This window comes from Triticum urartu, chromosome 3 (genome assembly GCF_003073215.2).
Source record: "Triticum urartu cultivar G1812 chromosome 3, Tu2.1, whole genome shotgun sequence".
Taxonomy (NCBI): Eukaryota; Viridiplantae; Streptophyta; class Magnoliopsida; order Poales; family Poaceae; genus Triticum; species Triticum urartu.
The window spans coordinates 214,188,676-214,212,498 of record NC_053024.1 but is presented as its reverse complement, the minus strand read 5'-3'; the positions used below and the strand labels follow the sequence as shown (position 1 = coordinate 214,212,498).

The window sequence follows — 23,823 nt, the reverse complement described above, 5'->3', positions numbered from 1 at the left end:
CTATTTATAGCCACTTGGCAACCCGACCTGATTTGTCCGAAATGACCCTGGGTCACTAAGGAACTGACACGTGTCTCAACGGTCAGATTTCAAACTCTCATGGCAACTTTACTTGGGCTACAAGCAAAGCTGACTTGTCCGGCTCTGGACAAGATTCGCTCTCATTGTCTTCACTCGAAGACATAGGTTTTTGATTTAGGCATCACTTCAGTCATTCTGATTGGTTCTCCTGGACCCCACTTAACAGTACGGTGGTTCCTATGACTCAACACAAAAGAAAAAGAACTAAAGATCTAAGTCTTCGAGCTCCATAGGCTTCATAACGTGTCTTGTTTTGTCATAGTCTTCAATGTGAATATCTTCATATACCACCTTTGTCTTCAGTGTCTTCATACATTTTTAAGGGTCATCTCTGGTAGTAAAACCGAATCAATGAGGGACTTCTACCTGTGTTATCCTGCAATTCTCACGAACACATTAGTCCCTCAACTAGGTTTGTCGTCAATACTCCAAAACCAACTAGGGGTGGCACTAGATGCACTTACAGGTACCAGGCCACCTACTTGACCAGCCTCCTTAGCTCTTCCTATCATAATTTCCAACATATCAGCTACAATGTTGAACAGGATAGGTGACATCGGATCCCCTTGTCTCAGGCCTTTATGTGTCTGGAAATAATGACCTATATCATCATTCACTTTAATTCCAACACTCCCTTTTTGCGTAAACGATTCAACCTGGTGGCGCCAGGCTTCATCAAAACCTTTCATACGCATGCCTGTTGGAGGAATGGCCATTTGACTTTATCGTACGCTTTCTCGAAATCCACCTTAAAAACAACCCCATCTAATTTTTTCGAATGGATTTCATGGAGCGTTTCATGAAGGACGACCACCCCTTCTAGGATGTTTCTGTCTGGCATGAAAGCTGTTTGGGAATGCTGCACCACAGAATGCGCAATCTGTGTGAGCCGATTAGTCCCAACCTTGGTGAAGATTTTTAAACTAACATTGAGAAGGCAGATCGGCCTGAACTGCTCTATTCTCACAACATCCGTTTTCTTAGGAAGCAGAGTTATTGTTCCAAAATTTAAGTGAAATAATTGAAGTTGTCCAGTGAATAGATCATTAAACATTGGTAATAAATCCCCCTTAATAATATGCCAACACTTTTTGTATAATTCTGCCGGGAAATCATCTGGCCCGGGAGCCTTATTGTTTTTCATCTGCGTTATAGCCTCATAAACCTCCTTCTCCAAGAACGGGGCAACCAAAATATCATTGTCAGTGGAAGTTAGTTGAGGCACATCCTCAATCCTAGACTCATCGAGGGACACACTACTATCCTTCGGAGGTCCAAATAACTGCTTATAATATTCGGTTATGTAAAGTTTTAGGTTGTCCTGCCCTAAGATAGTTCCTTCATCTTGTTCAAACTGAAAGATTCTCTTCTTTCGATGATTGCCATTAGCAATCAAATGAAAGAATTGAGTGTTCGCGTCCCCCTAGACAACTTTACGGACCTTTGCCCGCAGTTCCCACTTCAATTCTTCTTCGTGGAGAAGTTCTTTCAACCTCATCTCCGCATCTAGTTTAACTTGAAACTCTGTAGCTTGCAGAATCGAAGATTCGGCTTTTAAGTCTAGTGTCTGAATAAGTGAAAGGAGCCTTTCCTTTTCAACCTTATAAATTCCACTAAGGTGCTTAGCCCAACCTCATAAGAAACTTCTCAAATGCCTAATCTTATTCTGCCAACGCTCAACAGAAGTCCTTCCTCCTGCATCCTTAGCCCATTCCTGGGCAATCAGATCCAAGAATCCTTCTCGTTCGAACCAAGCCATCTCGAAAGAAAAGGTGTTTTTGTTTCCCACATGGTTTGGCTCACCTGAGTCCACGAATAAAGGTGTGTGATCTGAGACTCCTCGCGAGAGAGCCTGAACCGTTACGAGAGGGAACTTCTGTTCCCACTCGACGTTTGCGAGAACTCGATCTAGCTTCTCATATGTCGGGTTTGGCAACGCATTAGCCCAAGTAAACTTTCTACTGGAAAGCTCTATCTCTCTCAGATCCAAGCTTTCGATAATGGTATTGAACATAAACGTCCATCTGCCGTCAAAATTAGCATTATTCTTTTCCTTCCTCCTCCTAATTATGTTGAAGTCACCCCCAACTAAAATTGGGAGCTTCTCGGATCCGCGGATTCGGACAAGGTCCGCCAAAAACTCCGGTTTTAGCTCGGGTTGCGCGGCACCATAAACCGCCACCAAAGCCCAGTTAAACCCATCAGCTTTGGACCTGACCCGAAACTTAACCGCGAAGTCACCCATCATTACACTTCGGACTTCCAGCGAATCGCATCTCACTCCAAGTAAGATCCCACCCGATCTTCCTCGTGGAGGAAGGCAATGCCAATAAAAATCGACACCACCCGATAAAGTGTTGAGAAACTGCGGCGTGAAATTATCCCTACTAGTCTCCGATAGAGCAATAAAATCTAATCTATGCTCCAGAGACGCCTCAGCAAGAAACCTCCTTTTAGCCAAGTCCTTCAGACCTCTGCTATTCCAAAAGATTCCTCTCATATTTCATCATGAAATTTTTTGGTAGTCCGAATCCTAGCACTCCTACGGACCGCAGAAACCGGATATATCTTCCGCTTCCACTTACGTTTGGGTTTACTTTGGTCCTCCACCCGGTCCTCATAACCAGGCTCAGCGGGTCTAGCTACTACATCCTCTAGATTTGCATCCTCTACCTCAGACTCAGGAATGGATGGTGCAAGATCCACACAAAAGTTCTCGAGCACCCTGACCCCCAATGCATCAATTTCTGCATCATTCATGGGTTTTACCGCTGCTAGGTTTCGAATAGTTTCTAAGACGCGTTCTGCTTCCAGATCTAGGAGATCATTGACTGAGTTGGAAATTTCACTATTATTACTCCCTAGCGAAACTCCTAATTGGTTTGCATTATTTATAATCTCCTCATTAGAAAAATGCAAGATAGAATTAGACACGTTGACAGACATACCAGTAGTGACCTCAATGTCACGAAGCTTGGCCGCCCTCATAGCGCACATCTGCTGCATGTCATCAATCTTCGGGTGCTCCTGGATACGAGAACTCATCCGTCGCCCCACAGAGACCGGGTCTGGGATCCCACCAAAGGCAATGACCTCCTCCCTAGAATTACCTCGCGCTGAAGGGTCAGCCAAAGATAGCTGCAGTGGGCTCCCAAGCCCCACAGACGAGTGTCCGAGACCGAAGCCCTGGGCCGCCTGACAACCAGGAGAGAGGGGCGCGGGCGTCGCCTGCCCGGACCCTCCCCCTGCTCCAACCCTCTGGCCAGAGGGCGCAACCATCCTGCCTGCCGAAGGAGAAGGGGGAGTCGGGGCCGCCTGCCTCAGACCCCCACCCGGCACCACTGGAGATGCGGCCGCTCTAGCCGTCACCGGAGAGGAGGGAACTGAGGCCACCTGCCCTGGTCCGCTTCCCCCTGGCCTGTCATCGTCGGCGTCGCCGGCGCCGCCGGCACCAGAATAAGAGGAGAGGGAGTCGAGGCCACCTGCCCCAGACCCCCCCCATCAGCCATAACCTCCGAAGTAATCACAGGGAGAGCGTGGGAAAGAGAAGCCACAGGAGGCTCCACCTTCCCTCCCCCATCCAAGGATGTCGCCGAAGGCTTCCTCACCAAGCCTCCAATCAGGGGATTATTAGCAGTATCAAACTCCAAAACCGGAAGCGTGCACTCAAACACATCATCAGATTCCACCCGGTCACTCCATAGTCTGGGAGGGGCAGAAGCTGGTTCAAAAGACCCAAACCTCAGTGAACTCATAGGCACCGAGGAAGCTGGTGCCGGCTCTACCCCAGGCATGTTCCCGGGCGACTGAGCAACAGGCTCCGATCCGTTGGACATCTCTCGTCCAGCCTCATCAGTCGGTGCCCCTTTATCACCCGCATTGTCATCACCCTCATGCATGTCCACATCAGTCCCATTAATCACCTCAGTAAACAAATCTGCATCCTCAAACTCAATCTCAAGAGGAAACACCTCTCCCCTGTAAGTCCAGTTGACCACATCAGGGACGAACTCAATGTCTAGAACGCTCACTAGAAGTCGGGCCACCCCATGAGCACGGGTAAAGGACATATCCACTTTCTCAGTTTTTCCCACCATAATGCCCAAGCTAGCCACAACTTGAGCATCCTGCATTGGCTCAAAGGGAGCCCTAGAAAAGCGCAACCAAACCTGAGTAAGGGGTTTGCCCTTAGGCTCCACCTTCTTCCACTCGTGAAATTCCAGAATGCATTTAGTACCAAGAACTCTGCACAAACCAAATCTCAACAACCTCTGCAAATCATCCACAGTTGGGAAGTCTACCTTGAACACATTGGCCTCAACACTGACAAGCTCCCACTGGAAATCACCTGGAGCCAATTCCTGAAGCCTCTGCACAATCCGAGCCTCAGAAACCTCTCCCTGGATAACTTTCACAATCCTAGTAGTTAAGCTCTGCGTCTCTACCGGGATCTCTCTCGCAGCCGGGGACTCGAAGAACATCAGCTCAGCACAATATATTCCATACATAGTAAGAGCCGGAACCTGATCACGCAAAAACGGGCAATCCCCCGTGGCATGTGATGGCTTACCACATGTATCGCACAGCTCCGCCACACACTCAGCAATAAAGTGACCCTTCTCGCCACATCGATAACATACCATCTTCTCCTTCTTACGCGCCCACTTGGATGCTCTCTCTGAATCGGTCTTGTCGCCTTCCTCGGCAGTACCCCCAGTCCCAAGAACCTCCGCGTTGGCCAGTGCCGTCACGACCTCCATCACCTGGCTAGGCAGGTCCGTCGTCTGAAGGGGTGCGGCTGCCACGGCAGGGGGCGGATGGTCAACAATGACCGGCGACGGAGGCTGTCTGTTACGGTACCTACCACGACCACCACCGCGACCACCATGAGAACCACGGTAGCCACCTCTCTGCCGGTAGTCTGGTCTAGAAGCTCCCTCGACAAAACCACCCGGAGAGCCGAGAAAAGGTCTCTCAGTAGAACCATCACTTTGCCAAGCATGACCACGACCACCTCCCGTGGATGAGGAGCCACGGTGTTGGCCATCCCCATATGCATCAAAACCGTCATCCCCCCACTGTCGCTGGGGCGGATCAAAATTCTCAGTAGCAGCCGAGTTTTGCCTCGTCTAAGTAGGGCCCGAGCGTGTTTGCGCCGGCCTCGCAACGTAGTGTGGCGGCGGCGCGGCACATGGCTGAGACCCGGCAGCAGTGACCTGGGTCTGCTGCTTCTGAGTATAGGTGCCACGCCCGAAAGGTGCCTTCGTCTGCGGCCTCGGCTGAACAGGACCTCACCCCACGGCCATCGGTAGGGTTGCAGCCGGCACCGACGGCCGGATTCCTTGACCATCGCGCCTGGCGGCTCGAGTTACAGCCGGCACCGGCGGCCTGAAACCTTGACCACCGCGTCCAGCGGATGGCACGGCTGCCACTGTCTGCGTAGGCCGCGGCCCTGGCAGGATTCCTCTTCCGGCCGCCCCCGTAGTTGGAGGCCCCTGTGCGGCACCACGGCCAGCCGGCAGCACCGGCCGCTGGCCTTGTGTAACGCTGCCGCCCCGGGCTGCCGATGTCGCTCCGGCGATCGCCTGCTTGCTAGGGCCGGCAGGCGCAGCATCCGCCCGTCCCGCCATCAGGGGAGGGATCCGAGTCTCCCGCCCTGGACCACAGCGACGGAAACCCGATGAACCTGCGCGGTGCCTATACCTAGGGCACAGCTTCGGCGGAGAGGAAACGCACAGTGATACACGCTCGTACGTACGCATGCAAGGGCTATTAGCCTCGCCGCTCGTGGACCCTGTGGATACCGGGTTTTTCTGGGCCTCATACCCGGCCAACTCCGGCCCACACTGCGATGCCATCCGATGGGCCTCACACCCATCGTCAGGCCGCCCAACCAAGCCCAGCAACGAATTCAAACGCCGCCGCCTGGCTACCCCGATCGGGATCTCACCGGACAACCGCACCACCGTCGGCTCCGGCCGCCGGCCCTTCTTCCGACGACTGGGCACTACTTTCCGTTCCGAACCAAGAAAATCACCGAATGTAAGGGCCGGAGGACGTACCTTTGGAAGCGGGCCATGCCATGGCCGGACTGCCGTCGCCGCCGTCCTCCGATGCACAACGCGGCGAACGATCTCGATCCTCTCCGTCTTCTCCAGTCCAGTCCTTGCCGGATCGTCCTACGGGATCGCCTCATCCACCATCAACGCGACCTCTTCCTCTGAATATCCAATCCTGAAAGCCTCACAGATGTGATCTGAAGGCGTAGGTGACGCCGCCTCCGGTAGGCAGGCATGAAGATGTCGGCCGTTGTCATCACCCTCCTCCTCATCACTCTCCACTAGCGCTCAGAATCATCCTCCGACTCGCCGGTCGCCGCCGACGCCTGGGTCGCGAGACCCGTCTCCAGTCGCCCCGCCCATCGCGAGACCCCTCAGGTCAAAATGGTGCTATTAAGGGTATCTTATACTTACTAACAAAAGTATGTACATACGCGGGTATGTATATACCCAAGATTTTGTTATTTGATTAATTGCATTTTATTTTTGTTTCCTAACTATCCAATACCTACTAAAGAAAATATTATAATATCCGATCGACGTATATACCTCAAGTGGAAATACCCAATGTATCTGCACACTTATATACCCGGTTGTGTAAAAGAATCTTGGAAAATATTATACATACCCAATCTACGTGACATATATCTAAAGTAAAACATGGCCACGTATATATCCGCCTACGTGACATAAGGATTTCCTCTTTCCTGCACATATTCCACACTTGTACATGTATATATATTGGCCTATGGCCATCTGGAAATACAAGTTGCATATTTCCTAACACTATGGAGCTGGTGCATCCTCTGTACGGCACCTAATACAGGAAATGAAGAACACGAAGTGTTGGTGCATCAACATCAAGCACGACACCATTACAACTAACTAATATATATTGTTCCTCAAAAAAAACTAACATATACTGTTGACGACACCATTACAACTAACTAACATATACGCGAACAAACATATTGTCTTCACTAATAAATTATCAATACACTATCAAGTAAATTGTCCCCTCTTAATTATTATCGAAGCTCCACTCCGTCTTTTCAAATGTTTCGTCACAAATTTGTTAAAAAAATGAAAGTCAAAACGGAATCAAGGGGTACAAGTAATCAATTTATAAAGAATAAAATCATGACATTGCATATAGATAATACAATTTAAATGTAGTTCATCGGTCAGTCATGCCAATTTGCGAATAAGGTAGGGGAGGATGCCTCCATGGTTAAAGTATTCCAGCTCCACCTACATCACAAGAAAGGACAGGACAATGTAGGTTGTTTTAGAATATGTGCAAGAGGCATATTTTTATGTTTGGCCATAAGTTTAGAAAAATTAACAACATGTTACATGAATAAATATACATGGAGGCTAAATTTTAGTTTGAAGACTATATCAATGCCTCAACCAGTTTACATTATGGCTTAGATATGACATACCTGTGTGTTAATGCAAAGTGTGCAAGTGAAGGATTTCCCATTTTGTGTCGTAACGATCACATCTTGGCCTGGACGGATCTCGGTAATCTTGCCAGGGAGGTCGATCGTGAAACGCTCATGCCCACTGAGGTTGAGTGAATCTGCATCCTCGCCAGCCTTGAAGCGGAGAGGGATGATCCCCATCCCCACCAAGTTACTCCGGTGGATGCGCTCGAAGCCCTTAGCGATCACTGCCTTGACGCCCTGTTCCAAAACACCACACAACTTGTTGATTAGTTTCATCCTGAGCAAGATTGAGGATCGGCATAGAGTCTCTCTATGGAGATGAATTGATTACCAGGAGCAATGGCCCCTTGGCGGCACTATCACGCGAGCTCCCGGCTCCATACTCATCACCGGCAAGAATGACCATGTCATGACCCTCCGACTTGTATTTCTGCATTGCATTAATTACAACGACAAACAAAAAAGTTGTAAGAAGTGGTTTTGAAAAGTGCACAGTTTTAGCAAAACATCAATAGTACACTTTTGGTGGATAGATTGTATATGAACCGAGGCGTTAATGTGGGTGATTAGATATTATTTCAGTGACTCCACAACTACTCAAATACAGGTAATTTTGATGCAACTTTAAAAATAGACGATCACATACCATGGCAGCGTCGAAAACGTAATGCTTCTCCCCCGTAGGGACATGGACAGTTTTAGGCCCCACCTCTCCCTCCAAAAGCTTGTTCACAATCCTAATGTTGGCAAATGCCCCTCTCACAACGATCTCGTCGTTGGCACGTCGGCTGCCATATGTGGTGAAGTTCTCAGGCTTCACGCCGCGCTCCAGCAGATACTTGGCGGCAGGGGTTCCTGGCTTGATGACCCCCGAGGGAGAGATGTGGTCGGTAGTGATGCTGTCCCCCAGGCTTAGTAGGCAGTAGGCATCCTTCACTGAGGGCGGGCCGGGGGGGGTCATGGTTATATTTTCCAGGTACGCTGGCTTGTGGATGTAGGTGGATTTCGGATCCCACGGGTAGAGCGTCTCTTTCGGGACCACTAATTTGTTCCATGCATCGTTGCCCTCCGTGATGGAATCATACGTGTCCACGAACATCTTCGGCAACACGTTGGACTTGATAACCTAGTCATCATGTAGCATTTCAGTTATAGATGAAGGATCTAATAAGTTATCTATCACAAGATATTTTTTTCCATGAAATATTTAGTGGTACTATTCTCGCTTCATCAAAGAATTTTATCTCATATATTAGTAATCGGAGTGAGTAAATTTTACAACACATATTCTAGAGCGTGATTAATTTATCATCAATTTTAATCAGGTTAAACTTTACGTAATAAAGATAGCTAAAACATGGGCAGGAGTATTGAAGTTACACTACCTGCTCGATTTCTTCATTTGTGGGCCATACATCCTTGAAGTAAACCTCCTTGCCAACCTTTCCAATTCCAATAGGTTCGTTCTCAAAATCAATGTCAACCTAAAATGGCACAATTTGTAATGAGCCCTAGTTAACCATCATGCGAAGGAAAAAAGGGAGTTATGCCTATGTGAGCATCAAGGTGGGAGAATGTAATGGACTTACGGTGCCAGCAAGAGCATATGCAACAACAAGAGGTGGTGAGGCGAGGTAGTTAGCTCGAGTTAGAGGGTGCACACGACCCTCATAGTTACGGTTGCCCGACAACACAGCAACAACAACAACATCTAACCAAATAATATAAACCATGAGTACAAACGCATTGCAGTGAAAAATATTTAGTGTGCATTGTATTACCGTTATCTACAATAGCATCTGATAAAGATTTATCAAGGTCGCCGGAGTTGCCGATACAAGTGGTACAACCATATCCGACAAGATGGAAGCCTTGATGGTTCAAATATTCTTGAAGGCCACTGCATGAATAAATCACAACATATTTTAATGCCATTCCCCATATATACACTATAAGTTGCAACTATGATTCCATGTTTCTTCAAAAGGTCGCGGGGTGGCAAAAGGACATATATACCTGTGTTCCAAGTATTTGGTGACAACCAAAGATCCAGGGGCCAGGCTTGTCTTAACCCATGGCTTCACCTGAAGAAAAGTTTTTTTGCACAGTCAAAAACAGATTGTCACCACAAGAGAAGAGACGAAGCACAAACAAAGTCATCCATCAAATAGAAGATGTGAACCCATTATGAAAGAACAGACCTCAAGACCCAATTCGCAGGCTTTTTTTGCCACAAGGCCAGCACCGATCATAACGCTAGGATTTGATGAGTTTGTGGAACTGCATACTGCTGCAAGAACCACACTGCCATGTGTGATTTCAGCGGGTTGTCCATGGAAGTCAAATTTCACAATTTTATTATGTTCTTCCTTAGGCACTGCATAACCCTGAAATGTTTTTGAAGAAATTATAGGTATTTGGCGACTAATGTTGGATATTTAATCTCATTCCTGTCATGCATTAGCCATATGCCGCTAAACCAAAAGCTTACCTTGAAACCAACCTCATTGCCCAGGCAAGTATGCCAATCAGATTTCATCTCCTTCAAAGGAACCCGGTCATGAGGCCTACAATTTGATTAATCAAACAATACATCATAATGCACCTCCCCATTAGCAGAACAGTTATATCATGAAATAACATGAAGGAGGATATGGAAGGAACTAAATGTCCTCTAAATAGAGAGGAACTATGCACCCAAATTGAAGCACGAGTACTCAAACTTGGGAGCTTCCATATTTACTCAATGAGAACAACATAGTCGTAAAGACCACACACCTCTTTGGGCCGGCAACAGAAGGCTCCACCGTAGTAAGGTCCAGCTCAACATCTGAAGAGTAAACTGGTCCCGTTTGAAGCTGCCATCATGAACACAAGTTTGTCCATATTCTGAGTAACATAAAACTCAAAAGCGAGCATCATAATGAAAAAACAAAGGCAAAGCCATACCTCATTGCAGTCTACAAACATCTTGTTAGCTCGCAAATATGCTTCAATCATTGATACCTAAATCAAAATGCAATATTTGATTAGTTTGCATAAGGATGCAACCAACTTAATACATAGTATGTAGTACGCATGTTTAAGTGCTTTACTATTTACCTAAAAGCAGTTGAGTGACTTCCATGGAGAAGTGGTCGTGCTTTGGAAATAAACTAGTATCATTTTTATCTTGTGGGTTTTTTCTTCAGGGAAGTCCATATTTAAACTCTAAATTGACACAAATGTCTAAGAAACAACCCTAAACTTCAAAACCACCTAAGTTACAACCCTGGACTTTCAGAACGATGCAACTTTTAATCCTCACTCTGCTCAATCGGTTTTTGGTTAGTTTGACTGGTTTGAGCAGATGTCCCGCCTAGTCAACATCCACATGACCTGCCATGTCATGAGGAAAGGTCTTAAATATGTATTATCCTTGTATTTTTATCTGTTTGGCAAAGAAGTTTGAAACTTTCCCAAAATGATCATCACTGTACTGTTCATTTATACAATGTTTTCAATTGTTTCTCGACACTTCATTTTTGGTCAAAATTTGAACATAAAAGGTCCTGCTGTGTATTTTCCTTGTATTTTTTAATCTGTTTGGCAAAAAGCTTGAAACTTTTCCGGGTTGATCAGCATGGTAGTGTTTTTGTTAGAGAAGATTTTTATTTATTCTAGGATACTTCCATTTGTTGTCAAAATTTGAGCGAAAAAGGTCCTCAATGTGTATTTTGCTTGTATTTTTTAATATGAAAGGAAAAAAGTAAACTTTCATAGAATGATCAGCATGGTAAGTAGTGTTCCTGTTAGAGAATATTTTAATTTTCTAGGCACTTTTACTTTTGCTCAATCTTTTACAAAAAAGGTCCTAAATATGTATTTCTTTTTCCTTGTATTTTTTAATCTGTTCAGCAAAAATGTTTCAACAAAAAAAGTTTGGAACTTTCCCAGAATGATCAGCATGGTATTGTTCATTTTGTTGAAAGTCTTCAATATTTTGGAAACTTTTATTTTTGGGTCAAAATTTGGCCAAAGACAATCCTGAATATGTATTTTCCAAGAGCGGCTAGATGGCTCCCGAGCTCATCTGCTCCTGCGCATGAACAGTAAAATCAAAAGAAATACTAGAAAATTTCAAAAAATTCCGCATTTTTTCCATGGAAGATGGTGTTAGTGCATGAGGTTCGTGCCAAATTTCAGCTCGTTTGGACATCTGAGCTACTCTCAGCAAAAAAAACAAAACAAAATTGAGGTGTGTGAAAAAGTTTACTGTTTGGGACCAATTTTTCTCGACACGTCTATTTTTGGGTCAAAAAAGTGTGTTGGTGACGTGGCGGCTGATGTGAATGCTATCTGGGTCGGTCAACTGGTCAAAACCATCCAAACTGCCCAGAAGCCCGTTTGAGGGAGTCAGGGTTGAAATTTGCATGGTTTTGAAAGCTTAGGGTTATATCTTAGATGGTTTTAAAGTTCCGGGTTATTTCTTAAACATTCGTGTCAATTCAGCGCTGAAATATATATGGATTCGACTTCTCTCCATAAAATAAGAACGAAATATGGACTTCTCTTCTTTTTTGTAATTATTTGTTTCTAGGTCACTCAATGGGCTAAGTAACAAATTAAACTGGCAATAGCTAGAAAATCAAGCCCCAGATTACTCATGTCTTTTAACTATTAGGCTTTTGGATACGGCGAAAGCTTTTAGCTTTCTTGTGTGAATAGCTAGTTAATGACCTAACTGCCCAACCAAAAACGCCCTATAGTATGTGAGTTGTTTTATGGTACCCTCAAACTAATATAAGGCCTTCATTTGTTCTGATCTGATGGACAGGATTGTTTGGCACTCCAGTATAGATGCCTTGGAGTACTACCGTTAAAACTTCTGGAGTGCCACCACTTCAAGGGTAATTTGGTAATTAGGACTAGATTGTTATTTCTCCACTAATTAAGGGATAAAATCAACATGCTAGCGGCGCTTAAGCTGGCGACCGAGCCATGATTCACGGGATGCATAGAGAAGGACTTCTTCACATCCCAAAAACAAAATCACATCAGATCTCAAAAGAGATAAAACGCGATGAGGTGAAATAATGCAACTATTAGTAATTATGTGACTGTTGGAACTGGAAACATGAACCGATTGCTTGACAACGCTAGAAACAGAGGTGCATGCACTGCGCAGGTCCAGCGGAGGCCGGAGGGACGGGTTGCCGGCGGCTAAGTTGCCAGATTTTCATGCATGTGCGTGATAGGGCATGAGGACGGCTCCTCCGGGAGGATGCAGCAAGCCGGCAACCGTCGTTGTGCACGATCAGAGGCGGCGGGCGTGCGCTTGATCAGATGAGTGTTTTTTCTTTTCTTTTTAAGCTGATCGGATTAGGAAATTAGATCACGGGAATATCTCAACATTATACCTAAATTAAGGAGACAAAAAGTCTAAAGTGCCCTCTCAAATCAACGGTGCGATTTTGTTGGTACTCCCACCTCTATCTATGGAGTACTAGGGTACTATAAAAAAAACCTAGTATGTAGTGTAATGGAGAAGCGCTATGGTTGGCTCACGGTACCAGTTTAACCACCTATATCATGCTTATTTAGCTATCAACAAATAGAAATGTGATGGAATAGACTAAGAGTAGTAGATAGTTAAACATACTGTTTCATCACTTCGCCCTATTAGTCTGAGGTAATCTAATGCCACTTGATCTACAGGGAAAAATCCCATGGTAGCGCCATATTCCGGAGTCATGTTTGCGATTGTGGCTCTAGCAGGCAAAGGGATGCTGCCCACACCCTCACCTGAATGTAATAGAAAAAAGGAGAAAACACTAATTAAATATGACCAATATATACGAACATGTTATCTGTCGCTATTTAGTACGAACGCCTACCGTAGAATTCAATAAATTTGCCAACAACACCATGCTTCCTTAGCATTTGGGTCAAAGTAAGGGCAAGGTCTGTAGTAGTGACACCATCCTGTAACTTTCCGGTCAGCTTGAATCCAACCACACCTGGTAAAACCATGCTCATTGGCTGCATATGGTAATAACATGTGGTGAGATGCAGCTAAATCAAATGTTAACTAATAATAATCAACATTTATCATTATTATATTGCTGAACTTATAGTGAAATAAGGAAGACCAATCTCAAGAGCACGCGGACAACTAGTGTCCCAGAAAGAAATTATATCGAAACAAGAAGATCAATCTTAAGAGCACGCGATTTCCACTTGAGATTTACCTGCCCAAGCATTGCGGCCATTGCTTCGATACCACCCACTCCCCAACCTGCAACACCGAGACTATTAATCATAGTGGTGTGTGAATCAGTGCCAACCACGCTGTCAGGGTACAAGACACCATCTGCTTTGAAGACAACCCTGGAAAGATACTCAAGATTGACCTGAAATTTGTGTTACAAAACCAAATATGAGTACAAAGAGCTAGTCAGACAGGATACTTATTAGCCGTACAGAAATTGGCCCCTGGACCCAGATCATTTACTTGATGAAGGATCCCAGAACCAGGGGGCAGAACCAGCATATTGTTGAAAGCAGATGACGCCCATTTGAAGAAACTAAATCTCTCTTTGTTGCGGCTAAACTCCAGGTCCATGTTTTGTTTCAATGCATCGGCACACTTGGCTACATCCACCCGCACTGAGTGATCAATGACGAGATCCACCGGAACCTGCAATACTCCAGATGAGAAATCTGTATTGGAAAAAAAAAGTTCAAGATAAAGAAAATACGTGTTCTATATCCCTGGCTACTTGAAGTGATTTTGCTATGATACAGAACAAACTGATAGAGCATTTTGGATAACAAAGATGGCAGATGTGTACCAGTGGATTGATCTTTTTGGGATCACTGTCTAGCTCCGCTATCACATCTCGTATGGCTGCAAGATCTACAACAGCTGGGCCGCCAGTGTTGTCCTAGAGAGTAAGGGCAGTCATCAGCAAAATACATTCCAAAACATGGGGAATTAATCTTGTGTGATGTATCAGTTCAATACCATAAGAACAAGCCGTGCTGGCTTGAATGGTATCTCGGCAAGCTTTGGGGATGTCTTCTCCCAGTCGATGATATTCTGGACATCACTCTCCGTAACTTGGAAGTTATCGTAGTTGCGGACGGCTGATTCTAGAAGAATGCGGATACAGTAGGGAAGCTTATCTGATAAAGCGGAATATAAGATATTTGTCAGAATTATTACTTTTTGCAAATCTATGAAGAGTATATCATTGCAATCTATACGTACGCAAAATAGTATGATTATTATGTATGCAATTCGAATATGGTTGTACCGGCAAACGTGCATTGTGCGTTCTCAGTTGCGACGAATAAAAACTGCACTGATAGAGGAGGAGAAAACTCGAACAAATAAATGAAAAACAGAAAAGAGTCATTACCTATCTTTGGATCATTCAGTGCAGGAATGCTGTAGAACTTGCCATACTCTCCACCACCAGGCTTAGGGAGGCTGGTCAAGGTATTCGCGAAGCGATCGGTTGCTGCATGCAAACACAAACAACAAGATTCTTACACGTGCTTGATAGTTAACGTTATTATATTGCTGAACATCATGCAGCTTCATGTGTCGATCGTGGGCAGCCTCTGCTTTCTATGGTGTTTAGCAAAAACAACGGTGGTTGTAGCATTTGGCGCCGCTGGTTGAAGCTCCACCAATTGTCTCTGGTTCAAGCAAAAAAACGGCCGTACCATTTGGCACAGTTCGTTGCAGCTCCACGGCGTACTGGTTGCAGCTCCACTGTAGCCGGATGCAGCATCCAGTCTGATACTTCCTTCGTCCGAAAATACTTGTCATCAAAATAAATAAAAAAGATGTATCTAAATGTATTTTAGTTTTAGATACATCATTTTTATTCATTTTAATGACAAGTATTTTTGAACGGAGAGAGTAGCATATACTTCACCGAACCATATATAGCGCAGTAGTCCCCCGCTCCCCATAAATGCCTTTTGTAGCTCGAGTGTGAGTGAGCCTCTTCAAAAATTATATTCTATAGTTTCGAATTTTCTGAGAAAAGAATCCACATTGTGGTATACTACATGTGTGCAAATTTTCATAACGAAATATGTTAACAAGCAAGGTACACAAAAAGGAAAAAATCGTGATTTTAAAAGCAATGAACGGTATATGTAATGTTCACTATAAAAAAATCAACGATTTTGCCATTTTTTAGCTGGTGCGTGTTATTGTATTTCATCACGAGTAGTATACATCTATAAGAGCATGCACAAAAATTTCAGAATGTTTTGAAACTTTAAGATTCATTTTTTGAACTTCTGAAAAAAAAAAGACTCCATGGAGCTCGAGGACACAAACGTCTCTCCCCGCTCCCACACCAATTAAAGTCAAGTGGGGAAAATCAATCAACCCGGTGCGTTGCTAAGATAAGCCACGAGCGGATGGGATCCACAGCTACAGTTTCGTGTATATTACCTCTACAAAGCTACAGCTATCTCCATTCCCCGCATGGTCTCTCATCCGCTCCGACGACCAGCGGGTGCTCGCGCGCGTACCTGGGGCGGCCGCACCCGCTCCCTCCACGGCGCTGCCACAGGGAGCGGCAGCAGGCTGCTGACGCCCCCGCCGCGCCAAGAAGCCATCGCGGCTTCGTCGAGGCACCGGCAGAGAAGGTCCAACAGACCTTCCCTGCCCCAGCTTCTCCACCACGATCGCCGCCGCCACCGCATGCGAGCATCGTCGGCGGCAACGAGGAGGAGAACGCTCCAAAAAATCCCCAGCTGGAGGACGCGGGAAGGAGGAGCGGAAGCCAAGGTGGGATTGGGAGGATGTGAGGGTGGTGTTGAACCAGTGGCCGTGGGAAGTTTGGAGTCCAGCCGTGGACGCCATGGGGGATTTGCCCGAGAAAAAGCACCAGGCAGAGCACTGGAGTCGTAATGGCCAATCAGTGGAGGAGGAATTATTGGAGGGAATAATCTACTGTGATTGAAGGCAAGTGTGTGGGGCCAGTACAAGCACCGTAGCCAGTAGAGAAATGCAAGTTGGAGGGAGCAAACATCCAGCAAACACACGGCCGGCGGCAAGCAAAGCCGTCCCCGTCCGGCCGTCCGTCGCGGCAAACGAAAATAAGGGAAGATTAAAAACGAAGCAAACTAATGGAAGAACCCATGTGCAACATCTACATGCACGAATTTGTACGCGGCATGAGTGCCACACGAGGTATTATTCCTCATCGACCGGCTACTGGTACGTACGTGACAGCCATTCGATCAAAACTCGGTAGCACATTTTTAAATGTTTGAAAAATTCTGAAAAAAATCCAGCACATATACACAACACCAATGTATGTTGTCACAAAATTTAAAATCAAAATTCAAAACATAGTTTGAGAAACATAAATGACAAATTCGACGGTAAATAGTACACAACATAAGATGGGCTTTAGATTTGGCCCATTATCAATTGATGTCATTTTGTCATTTTTGTATCTTGAGCAATGTTTTGAATTTTGATTTGAATTTTTTTTACAACATACGTTGATACACTAGATTTTTTTTCAGATTTTTTCGAACATATAAAAATGTGCTACCGAGTTTGGAGCACCGGAAGCACCCTAGAGGTGGGAGTACCAGATATTCTCCCTTGCCTTGTAATATAACTGTCTATATAATAGTTCTATTACTGGTAGAAAGAAGGGAAGCGGATTCGTAGCACTCCGGGTGCTCTGCACCCCTGTGCGAACATTAAATTCAAAAAATATCGAAAAATTTGAAAAAAAATCAATATTTTGTAATATAAAACCTGACTTTCCGATCTACTCCTGTGTGTAATTTCGTTTAAAAAAATACAAGGAAACGTATTCGTGGCAAAAAAAGACAGAAATTTTTTATGTATAGAAAAAAACTGTTTGAATGGATTTTTTGTTCGGACAGTATTTCCTTCATCACGGATATGTTCTAGTATTTTTTTTCATGAAACTTCGCACGGGAGTCGATTGAGAACCCAGGTTTGATATCCCCAAATTTCTTTTTTTTTGGTATTTTTGCGATTAATATTAGTATAGAGGTGTGCAGCACCCAGGAGCTCCTGTGTATTTTCCTAGAAAGAAGTGCTTATTTCAACCTGGTTGCCATCGTCTTGTTAACTCGGACAGTACGGAAGTGATTGGGACAATGGAGAATGGAGGACACTTGGCAGGAGGACAACTATAGTTTTCGATGATTGCTATTTTTTGGCTTGTGATTTTCCTATTATTAGATTTGAACATTGTAATAGGGAAGGAAATAAGGTAATTCCTGAAATTGCTATGCCAGCGAAATTTTCCGTCACTAGGGGTTGGTCTAAGGAGCCCATGAATGATATTGCACTTTTTCTTATTGACAATGTAACCGTTATTTCTAATTAATAAAATTGCAGTTTTATTCAGAAAAAGTGCTTATTTCAACATTGAACTCACGGATAAATGCCCTTTGGCTCATAAGTGTGTATACACCTGATATTGGAAAAGTAATTAAAAATTAAAAAAAATCAAAAGTTTCTTTGAATAAAATTGTCTTTTTTGGCACTACTATATATTGTTTTCGCGAATAAAAGCCCATCGTTGACTTTAGGGAAAAAAGTATTGTTATATACAAGTCACTATTCACACTTTTTTGTCTAAACTTCCATTTTTATTTTCCCCTGAAGTCAATAGGGTTTTATCTTTCGTGCAATTTCTTTTACGAGTACAATGGAAGGCCAAGTTAGTTTCAAAAATATTTTCAGATTTTTTTGACTTTTTAGTAATTACTAATATTTCCATAGAGTGTATATACACCCAAGAAGCAAATGCTCCTGTCCTGAAATCACGCCTTTATAATCCTGAACTCCAATAAAATTTATATTACAACTCTAAACTCTGAACTCCAACTTTCTGGCAGGTTTTGACATGTATTGAAGACTTGACCGCCTAGTAAGCCGCCATATCATTAATATTTGACCCAAAAAATGAAAGTGTCCAGAACAAATTGAAAAACCTAAAAAAAATGAGCCCCACCATGCGGACATTATTGTTTTGCTAAACAAAACGAAATATAGAACAAAAATACATATTTAGGACCATTTTTGGTCAAACCAAAAAAATAAAATTGTCCAAAAAAACTGAAAACAGTTTAAAATATTAAAACTGCCATGCTGATCATTGTGGCGAAATTCAAAAGTTTCTGCCAAACAAAATAAAAGCACAACGAAAATGCATATCCCAGACCATTTTTGGTCAAAAAATGTCCAAAATATAAAATTGTCTAGAAAAAATTGAAAACATTCCCAAAATGAGCCTTGCCACGCTGATCATTTTGGGTAAGTTCGAGTTTTTTTGCCAAATAGATTAACAAATACTAGGAAAATACATATCCTCTCCATCTTTGCTTGATTTTAGTTGTATTTCTAATTCTATTTGGCAAAGAAGTTTCAAACTTTCTCAGAATAATTAGCATGACAGTGTTTCGTTTTAGAATATTTTCAATTTTGTATGGACAGTTTATTTCGTCGTTAAATTTTGACCAAACATGGTCCTCAATATGTATTTTTATTATGTTTGCGAAAAAGCTCAAATTTTCACAAAATGATTAGCGTGACTAAGGATTTTTTTTCAAAATATTCTGGAAAATTTAATTGTTTGGTCATTTTGACAATAAAATGGTCCTGAATATGTACTTTTTATTCTATTTGGGAAAAAAGTTTCAAACTTTCCTTGAATTATCCGCATGGTATTGCTCTTTTTTGGGAAAGATTTCAAATTTTTCTGGACCCTTTAATATTTTTGGACTAATTCTGGTGATGTGGTGGCTGATTAGGCAGTCAAATCTTCAAGGCCTATCAAAACCGACCAGAAACTGGTTTGAGGGACACGAGGCTGAAACATATCTGGTTTTGAGAGTTTAGAGTTATACTGCACACGATATTGGAGTTGAGGGTTATAAATTAAATTAGGGCGTGAGTTCAGGGTTGAAATATGCACTTTTCTCTTACTAATACACTATAGTACTTACGTGATAATAATTTTGGATGAGTAACAGTTGGTACGGGTGTGTACAATGTAGGTAAAATCTGGTCTAAAAAACTCTTATACGGGAGTCCAAATATTGCAACATGCAAGTGTTGAGGAAATATCCTAAAACAAGCTTTAGTAGAACGTAGTTTTGACCTCCATAACCACTCTAGAAAATGCTTTCCTAAGTTCTAACGCATGAGATCCTTAAGGATGCTTAGCATTGCACTGGTTTCAGTTTTATTGCACTTGGCTCTACCCATTCACTTAGGGCATCTCCAGAGGCACCTCCTACTCTTGCTTCATTGTCCGTCTAGACATGGTCGCCCAAAACTCCCCATATATTTGAACCGTTCCTAGCGGTGTTTTTTGCGGTCAAATGGGGGACATCACGGAAACATCCAGACGTACCCGCCCGACAAATGAGGTACGTGATTTGGTGAATGCCCTTGGAGATACCCTTACAACCGATCCACATTGTCCATGTTCTTACAGTGATGTGTCACACTAATGACTTGTTAGAAAAATATATGAAATTACATATAAGGTCGCCTTTGCCTGGAACATGTAGTTCATATATAGGTCATAGTTCAGTTATATTGAGATGGTACCCAAGAGGTCATACAATTATAGTTTTTTTTTTACTTTTTAACAAATTTATCTTCTTTTGGGGTCAACCGTTATGTGCTTAATATATAACTAGCATAGTGGTCCACGCATATGCGTGTGGCAACATCATAATCATTGATTAAACTTTTTCTAAATGTATACGAAACAGGAGCATATAGATTCTGAAAGCCACGGACACTCATCCAAAAAATACCAACAATTTTTAGACCTACGAATGTTCATTTGTGCTTCAATAGTCTGCAACAAAACATGATTAAATTGGTGTATCGCCAGTAAAAGTATACATTTGCTATATTTTACACAAAAAATATTACAAGAGTCTCCATCTTTTTCAGGTTGACCGTTATAGATGCTAGATAACATTTTTGGCACCACAACACCAACGCTCCACTTATATTCAAAATTTCCAAAGTTATATTATTGTTTAAAATTATATTACCAAAGAACTAATGCTCCATGTGTGCATGTGAAAATGTACTATGGACATGCAAAACCTCATGAAAAATATGTTTTCACATGGCTTGCACACATACAAAATACTATGCCATGATTGGTTCGGTCACATAATTTATTTATTTACTTATTCGGCAGCTCAAATAATGAATGAAAAAAAACTGATTTACTCTTGGCCACACATGAACCTGTTTAAAAATATTAACCAAAGTTTTTTATCTGAGAAGCTCCAAAAGGACATTCACAAATGTACATCGCGGGAATAATTACAAAGATATAGATTCTATAGGGTAAATTTTAATAATTTGCAAACTGTGCAAAAAATAAAACCATTGTGCATTTACCTTTTGGGCGCTATAAATTTTCTAGTGCATGACTTTTTTTTCTTTTGTATAGATCAAACAATCGTAAATTTTAAGCACGGAGTTCATAAGGACCCATGTTTTAAAACCAAAATGTCTACATGCGTTAAAGTTTTAAAATTCCTCAAAATGCCAAAAAATGGAACAGTTGTAGCAGTGTCGGCAGGACAATCCAGATTCTCTAACTTGCTAGAGCGAATTCAGAGAGCTACCTCTAAAGTGAACAACCCTTATTGAATGCTGCACCAGAAATGGTACGGTGTAACTATTTCATGATGTGACTTAGCTTAGCTAAGTTAGAAACCTCAATCCTTCTTTATAAGGAAAAAAAACCTGTCCCATGCCAAGAACAAAAGTAGATAAGCTTTACCTGGCTCCACGCCTACTGAAAAAGAAAGCCTTCCGCAACAAGTCCAGATCCAAATCAGGTAGCTGCCTCATCGAGCGAGCTAGCAAGACTGGAAGGGGCGTTGGAAGGAACACATGCCAAGTTGCCGGAGGAACAGCGGCGTAGCCAAGTTCATGCTCACCAAGCTGGTCGTCACCGGCCGGCTACGGCGTCCACGTTAGTTATAGGTGCTCGCCATCACTGCCGACTACGGTCTGTGCTCACCGAGCTCGGTGCCGCCACCGACATACGCCTGGCCGTTGAAGTGCTGTTTGCCAAGCTCCGCTCGAGCTTGCAATGGCCGGAGAACACGAGAAGTGTGGTAATTTCCAACGGAGAGCGATGGTTAGCCGCTTGAGAAGAAACTGCAGCGGCAGGGGGTGGGTCTTCTTGGGCCACTTGGGTTATACTACTATACTGCTGACCGAGTTGACCAAAACATCCTCCATCTCCATTTCTCAAACTCATATGAATAGTTTAGTTGAATACACACACGGGAGAGAGAGAGAGAGAGAAACCACACGCGCACGCACCTGCGTCGGCCATCTTGCGCAGGAAAAATCGCTCGATGGACGGCCGGCACGGCGGCGCACCAGCCGTCGTTCCGGCGTCTGTCCGCGAGACGACACACGCCGATGACCACCCGCACGGCCGCGTGAGCGTGAGGCGCCTGGCCGCGGTGCGGGCAAGGAGCATAAGATCGGCGGAGGCAGAACGGAGCTGGAGGGAGAAGGATCTGCCGATGGGACTAGCTATGTACTTAGCAATAGTTTAATGAAAATGGTGCATGGCCACGAGCTACCTCCAACCCCAAAGCTACTAATATATTGCCACTTGCACCCAATTATCTGAGGACAACTGGACGTGTCACGTGAGTTGGATAGGGGGCATTGTATGCTAGTCTTTTTTTTTTCTTGAAGTGGAAGTCATTTTCTGCTGGCCGATCGGATCTAGGAGTAGATCCGAAGAGCAGCCAATGGAGACGATGCACGCTCGCTCATTCCATTAAACTATCTCACCGTTTACCTCGTGGGGTGCTGCTTCGCCACAAACAGTACAATCTCTCTCTCTCTCTCTCTCTCTCTCTCTCTCTCTCTCTCGTACGTGGAGTCGTGGACCAGCGATGATAAAGGTCTGATGGTCCTACGTGATTTGATTGCTCACGCTACAGAAACAGCATATTAGCTTCCGCGTGAGATGGATTGCCATGTATTCCGGTCACCATTAACGGTTTACAGGGACATCCCACCGAACTGAGTTCAAGCCTGCTACTCCGTATTTGTGCTCATCTGGGAAATTCAGCTAACCTATACCTAATATATTTAGTTTAATATTAAAAGGATAAAACTTTTATAGTTCTCCATACGTCATCCTTTTACACCCGTTGATTTTGTGTTAATCATAAAGATTGACGGTTGAGATTTAAAAATAGATCTACATAATATTACATCTTCATCTAATAATATCAAAAGGAGGACTCGATGCGCCCCTTTGCATCCGTTGATTTTGTAATCACAAAGATTGACGATTAAGATTTAAAAGTAGATCTACATAACGATGAACTGGGTCTGTATGTAGGAAGCGGAGATTAGGACTTCCATACGATGTACGTACCTCCTCGCCAAGGGCATATCTGGCTAGATTTTTTGTACGTCCCAAATCCCAATTCCATCTGGTATAGTCGGATCAAGGTCGCCTATATGTCTCCCGGCGGACTGCCTCTCCAGGCCTCCATGGTGCCTGGAATGACTTCAACTCCATTTTAAACGACCCCATGTACGTAGGCCTCCTCTACTTCAAGCCGAATCAAACCCAACCCTGTAGCGGCTATCACAGCGGTGGGTCACCCTGTGCATTTTAAAAACCAAATCCGGAAAATGAACCAAACCGAACCAATTTTGTGGTGTTTATGGTTTATGATTTCGGTATGGTATGAACTTTTCTTACAGTTCTGAATTCTGATTTTTATGGTACATACCAAAAAACAAATGGTTTACCAAAGTAAAAATTGAAGGAAATATGCCCTAAAGACAATAATAAAGTTGTTATTTATATTCCCTTATATCATGATAAATGTTTATTATTCATGCTAGAATTGTATTAACCGGAAACTTAGTACATGTGTGAATACATAGACAAACAGAGTGTCCCTAGTATGCCTCTACTTGACTAGCTCGTTAATCAAAGATGGTTAAGTTTCCTGACCATAGACATGTGTTGTCATTTGATGAACGGGATCACATCATTAAAGAATGATGTGATGGACAAGACCCATCCGTTAGTTTAGCATTATGATCGTTTAGTTTTATTGATATTGCTTTCTTCATGACGTATACATGTTCCTCTGACTATGAGATTATGCAACTCCCGAATACCGGAGGAACACCT

The 23,823-nt window shown here is 43.6% G+C and overlaps 1 protein-coding gene across 5 annotated transcripts; it reads right to left on the bottom strand.

Annotated features, from left to right (window-relative positions):
- Positions 1 to 7,142: 7,142 nt before the first annotated feature.
- On the bottom strand, positions 7,143 to 22,243 carry LOC125543650 (putative aconitate hydratase, cytoplasmic). 5 transcript variants are annotated; one of them, XM_048707068.1, is made up of 22 exons: positions 16,258 to 16,806; positions 15,605 to 15,696; positions 15,305 to 15,352; positions 14,995 to 15,096; positions 14,598 to 14,758; positions 14,425 to 14,517; positions 14,085 to 14,270; positions 13,822 to 13,983; positions 13,468 to 13,612; positions 13,233 to 13,375; positions 10,541 to 10,597; positions 10,370 to 10,449; positions 10,083 to 10,158; positions 9,793 to 9,978; positions 9,608 to 9,675; positions 9,373 to 9,491; positions 9,181 to 9,302; positions 8,977 to 9,075; positions 8,238 to 8,717; positions 7,923 to 8,021; positions 7,586 to 7,828; positions 7,143 to 7,391 (listed from the first exon to the last, which is right to left on the bottom strand). In XM_048707068.1, the coding sequence occupies exons 1-22, from the start codon at positions 16,461 to 16,463 to the stop codon at positions 7,329 to 7,331; spliced, it is 3,030 nt and encodes a 1,009-aa protein (XP_048563025.1). In that variant the 5' UTR covers positions 16,464 to 16,806; the 3' UTR covers positions 7,143 to 7,328. The 5 variants fall into 5 exon arrangements, with proteins under 5 accessions (XP_048563025.1, XP_048563020.1, XP_048563022.1 ...); XM_048707063.1 differs by lacking the exon at positions 15,605 to 15,696 and having other exon boundaries at positions 15,305 to 15,377; positions 16,050 to 16,812; XM_048707065.1 differs by lacking the exons at positions 15,305 to 15,352; positions 15,605 to 15,696; positions 16,258 to 16,806 and adding an exon at positions 21,969 to 22,243.
- Between the last annotated feature and the right edge of the window lie 1,580 nt (positions 22,244 to 23,823).

Coding starts and splice junctions, on each gene's coding strand:
- LOC125543650 (XM_048707063.1), bottom strand. CDS start 16,463: ATGGCGTCCACGGCTGGACTCCAAACTTCCCACGGCCACTGGTTCAAC. Junction 9,676..9,792: donor CCTGCGAATTGGGTCTTGAG/GTCTGTTCTTTC, acceptor ACTTTTCTTCAG/GTGAAGCCATGGGTTAAGAC. Junction 9,076..9,180: donor CATATGCTCTTGCTGGCACC/GTAAGTCCATTA, acceptor GTGCCATTTTAG/GTTGACATTGATTTTGAGAA.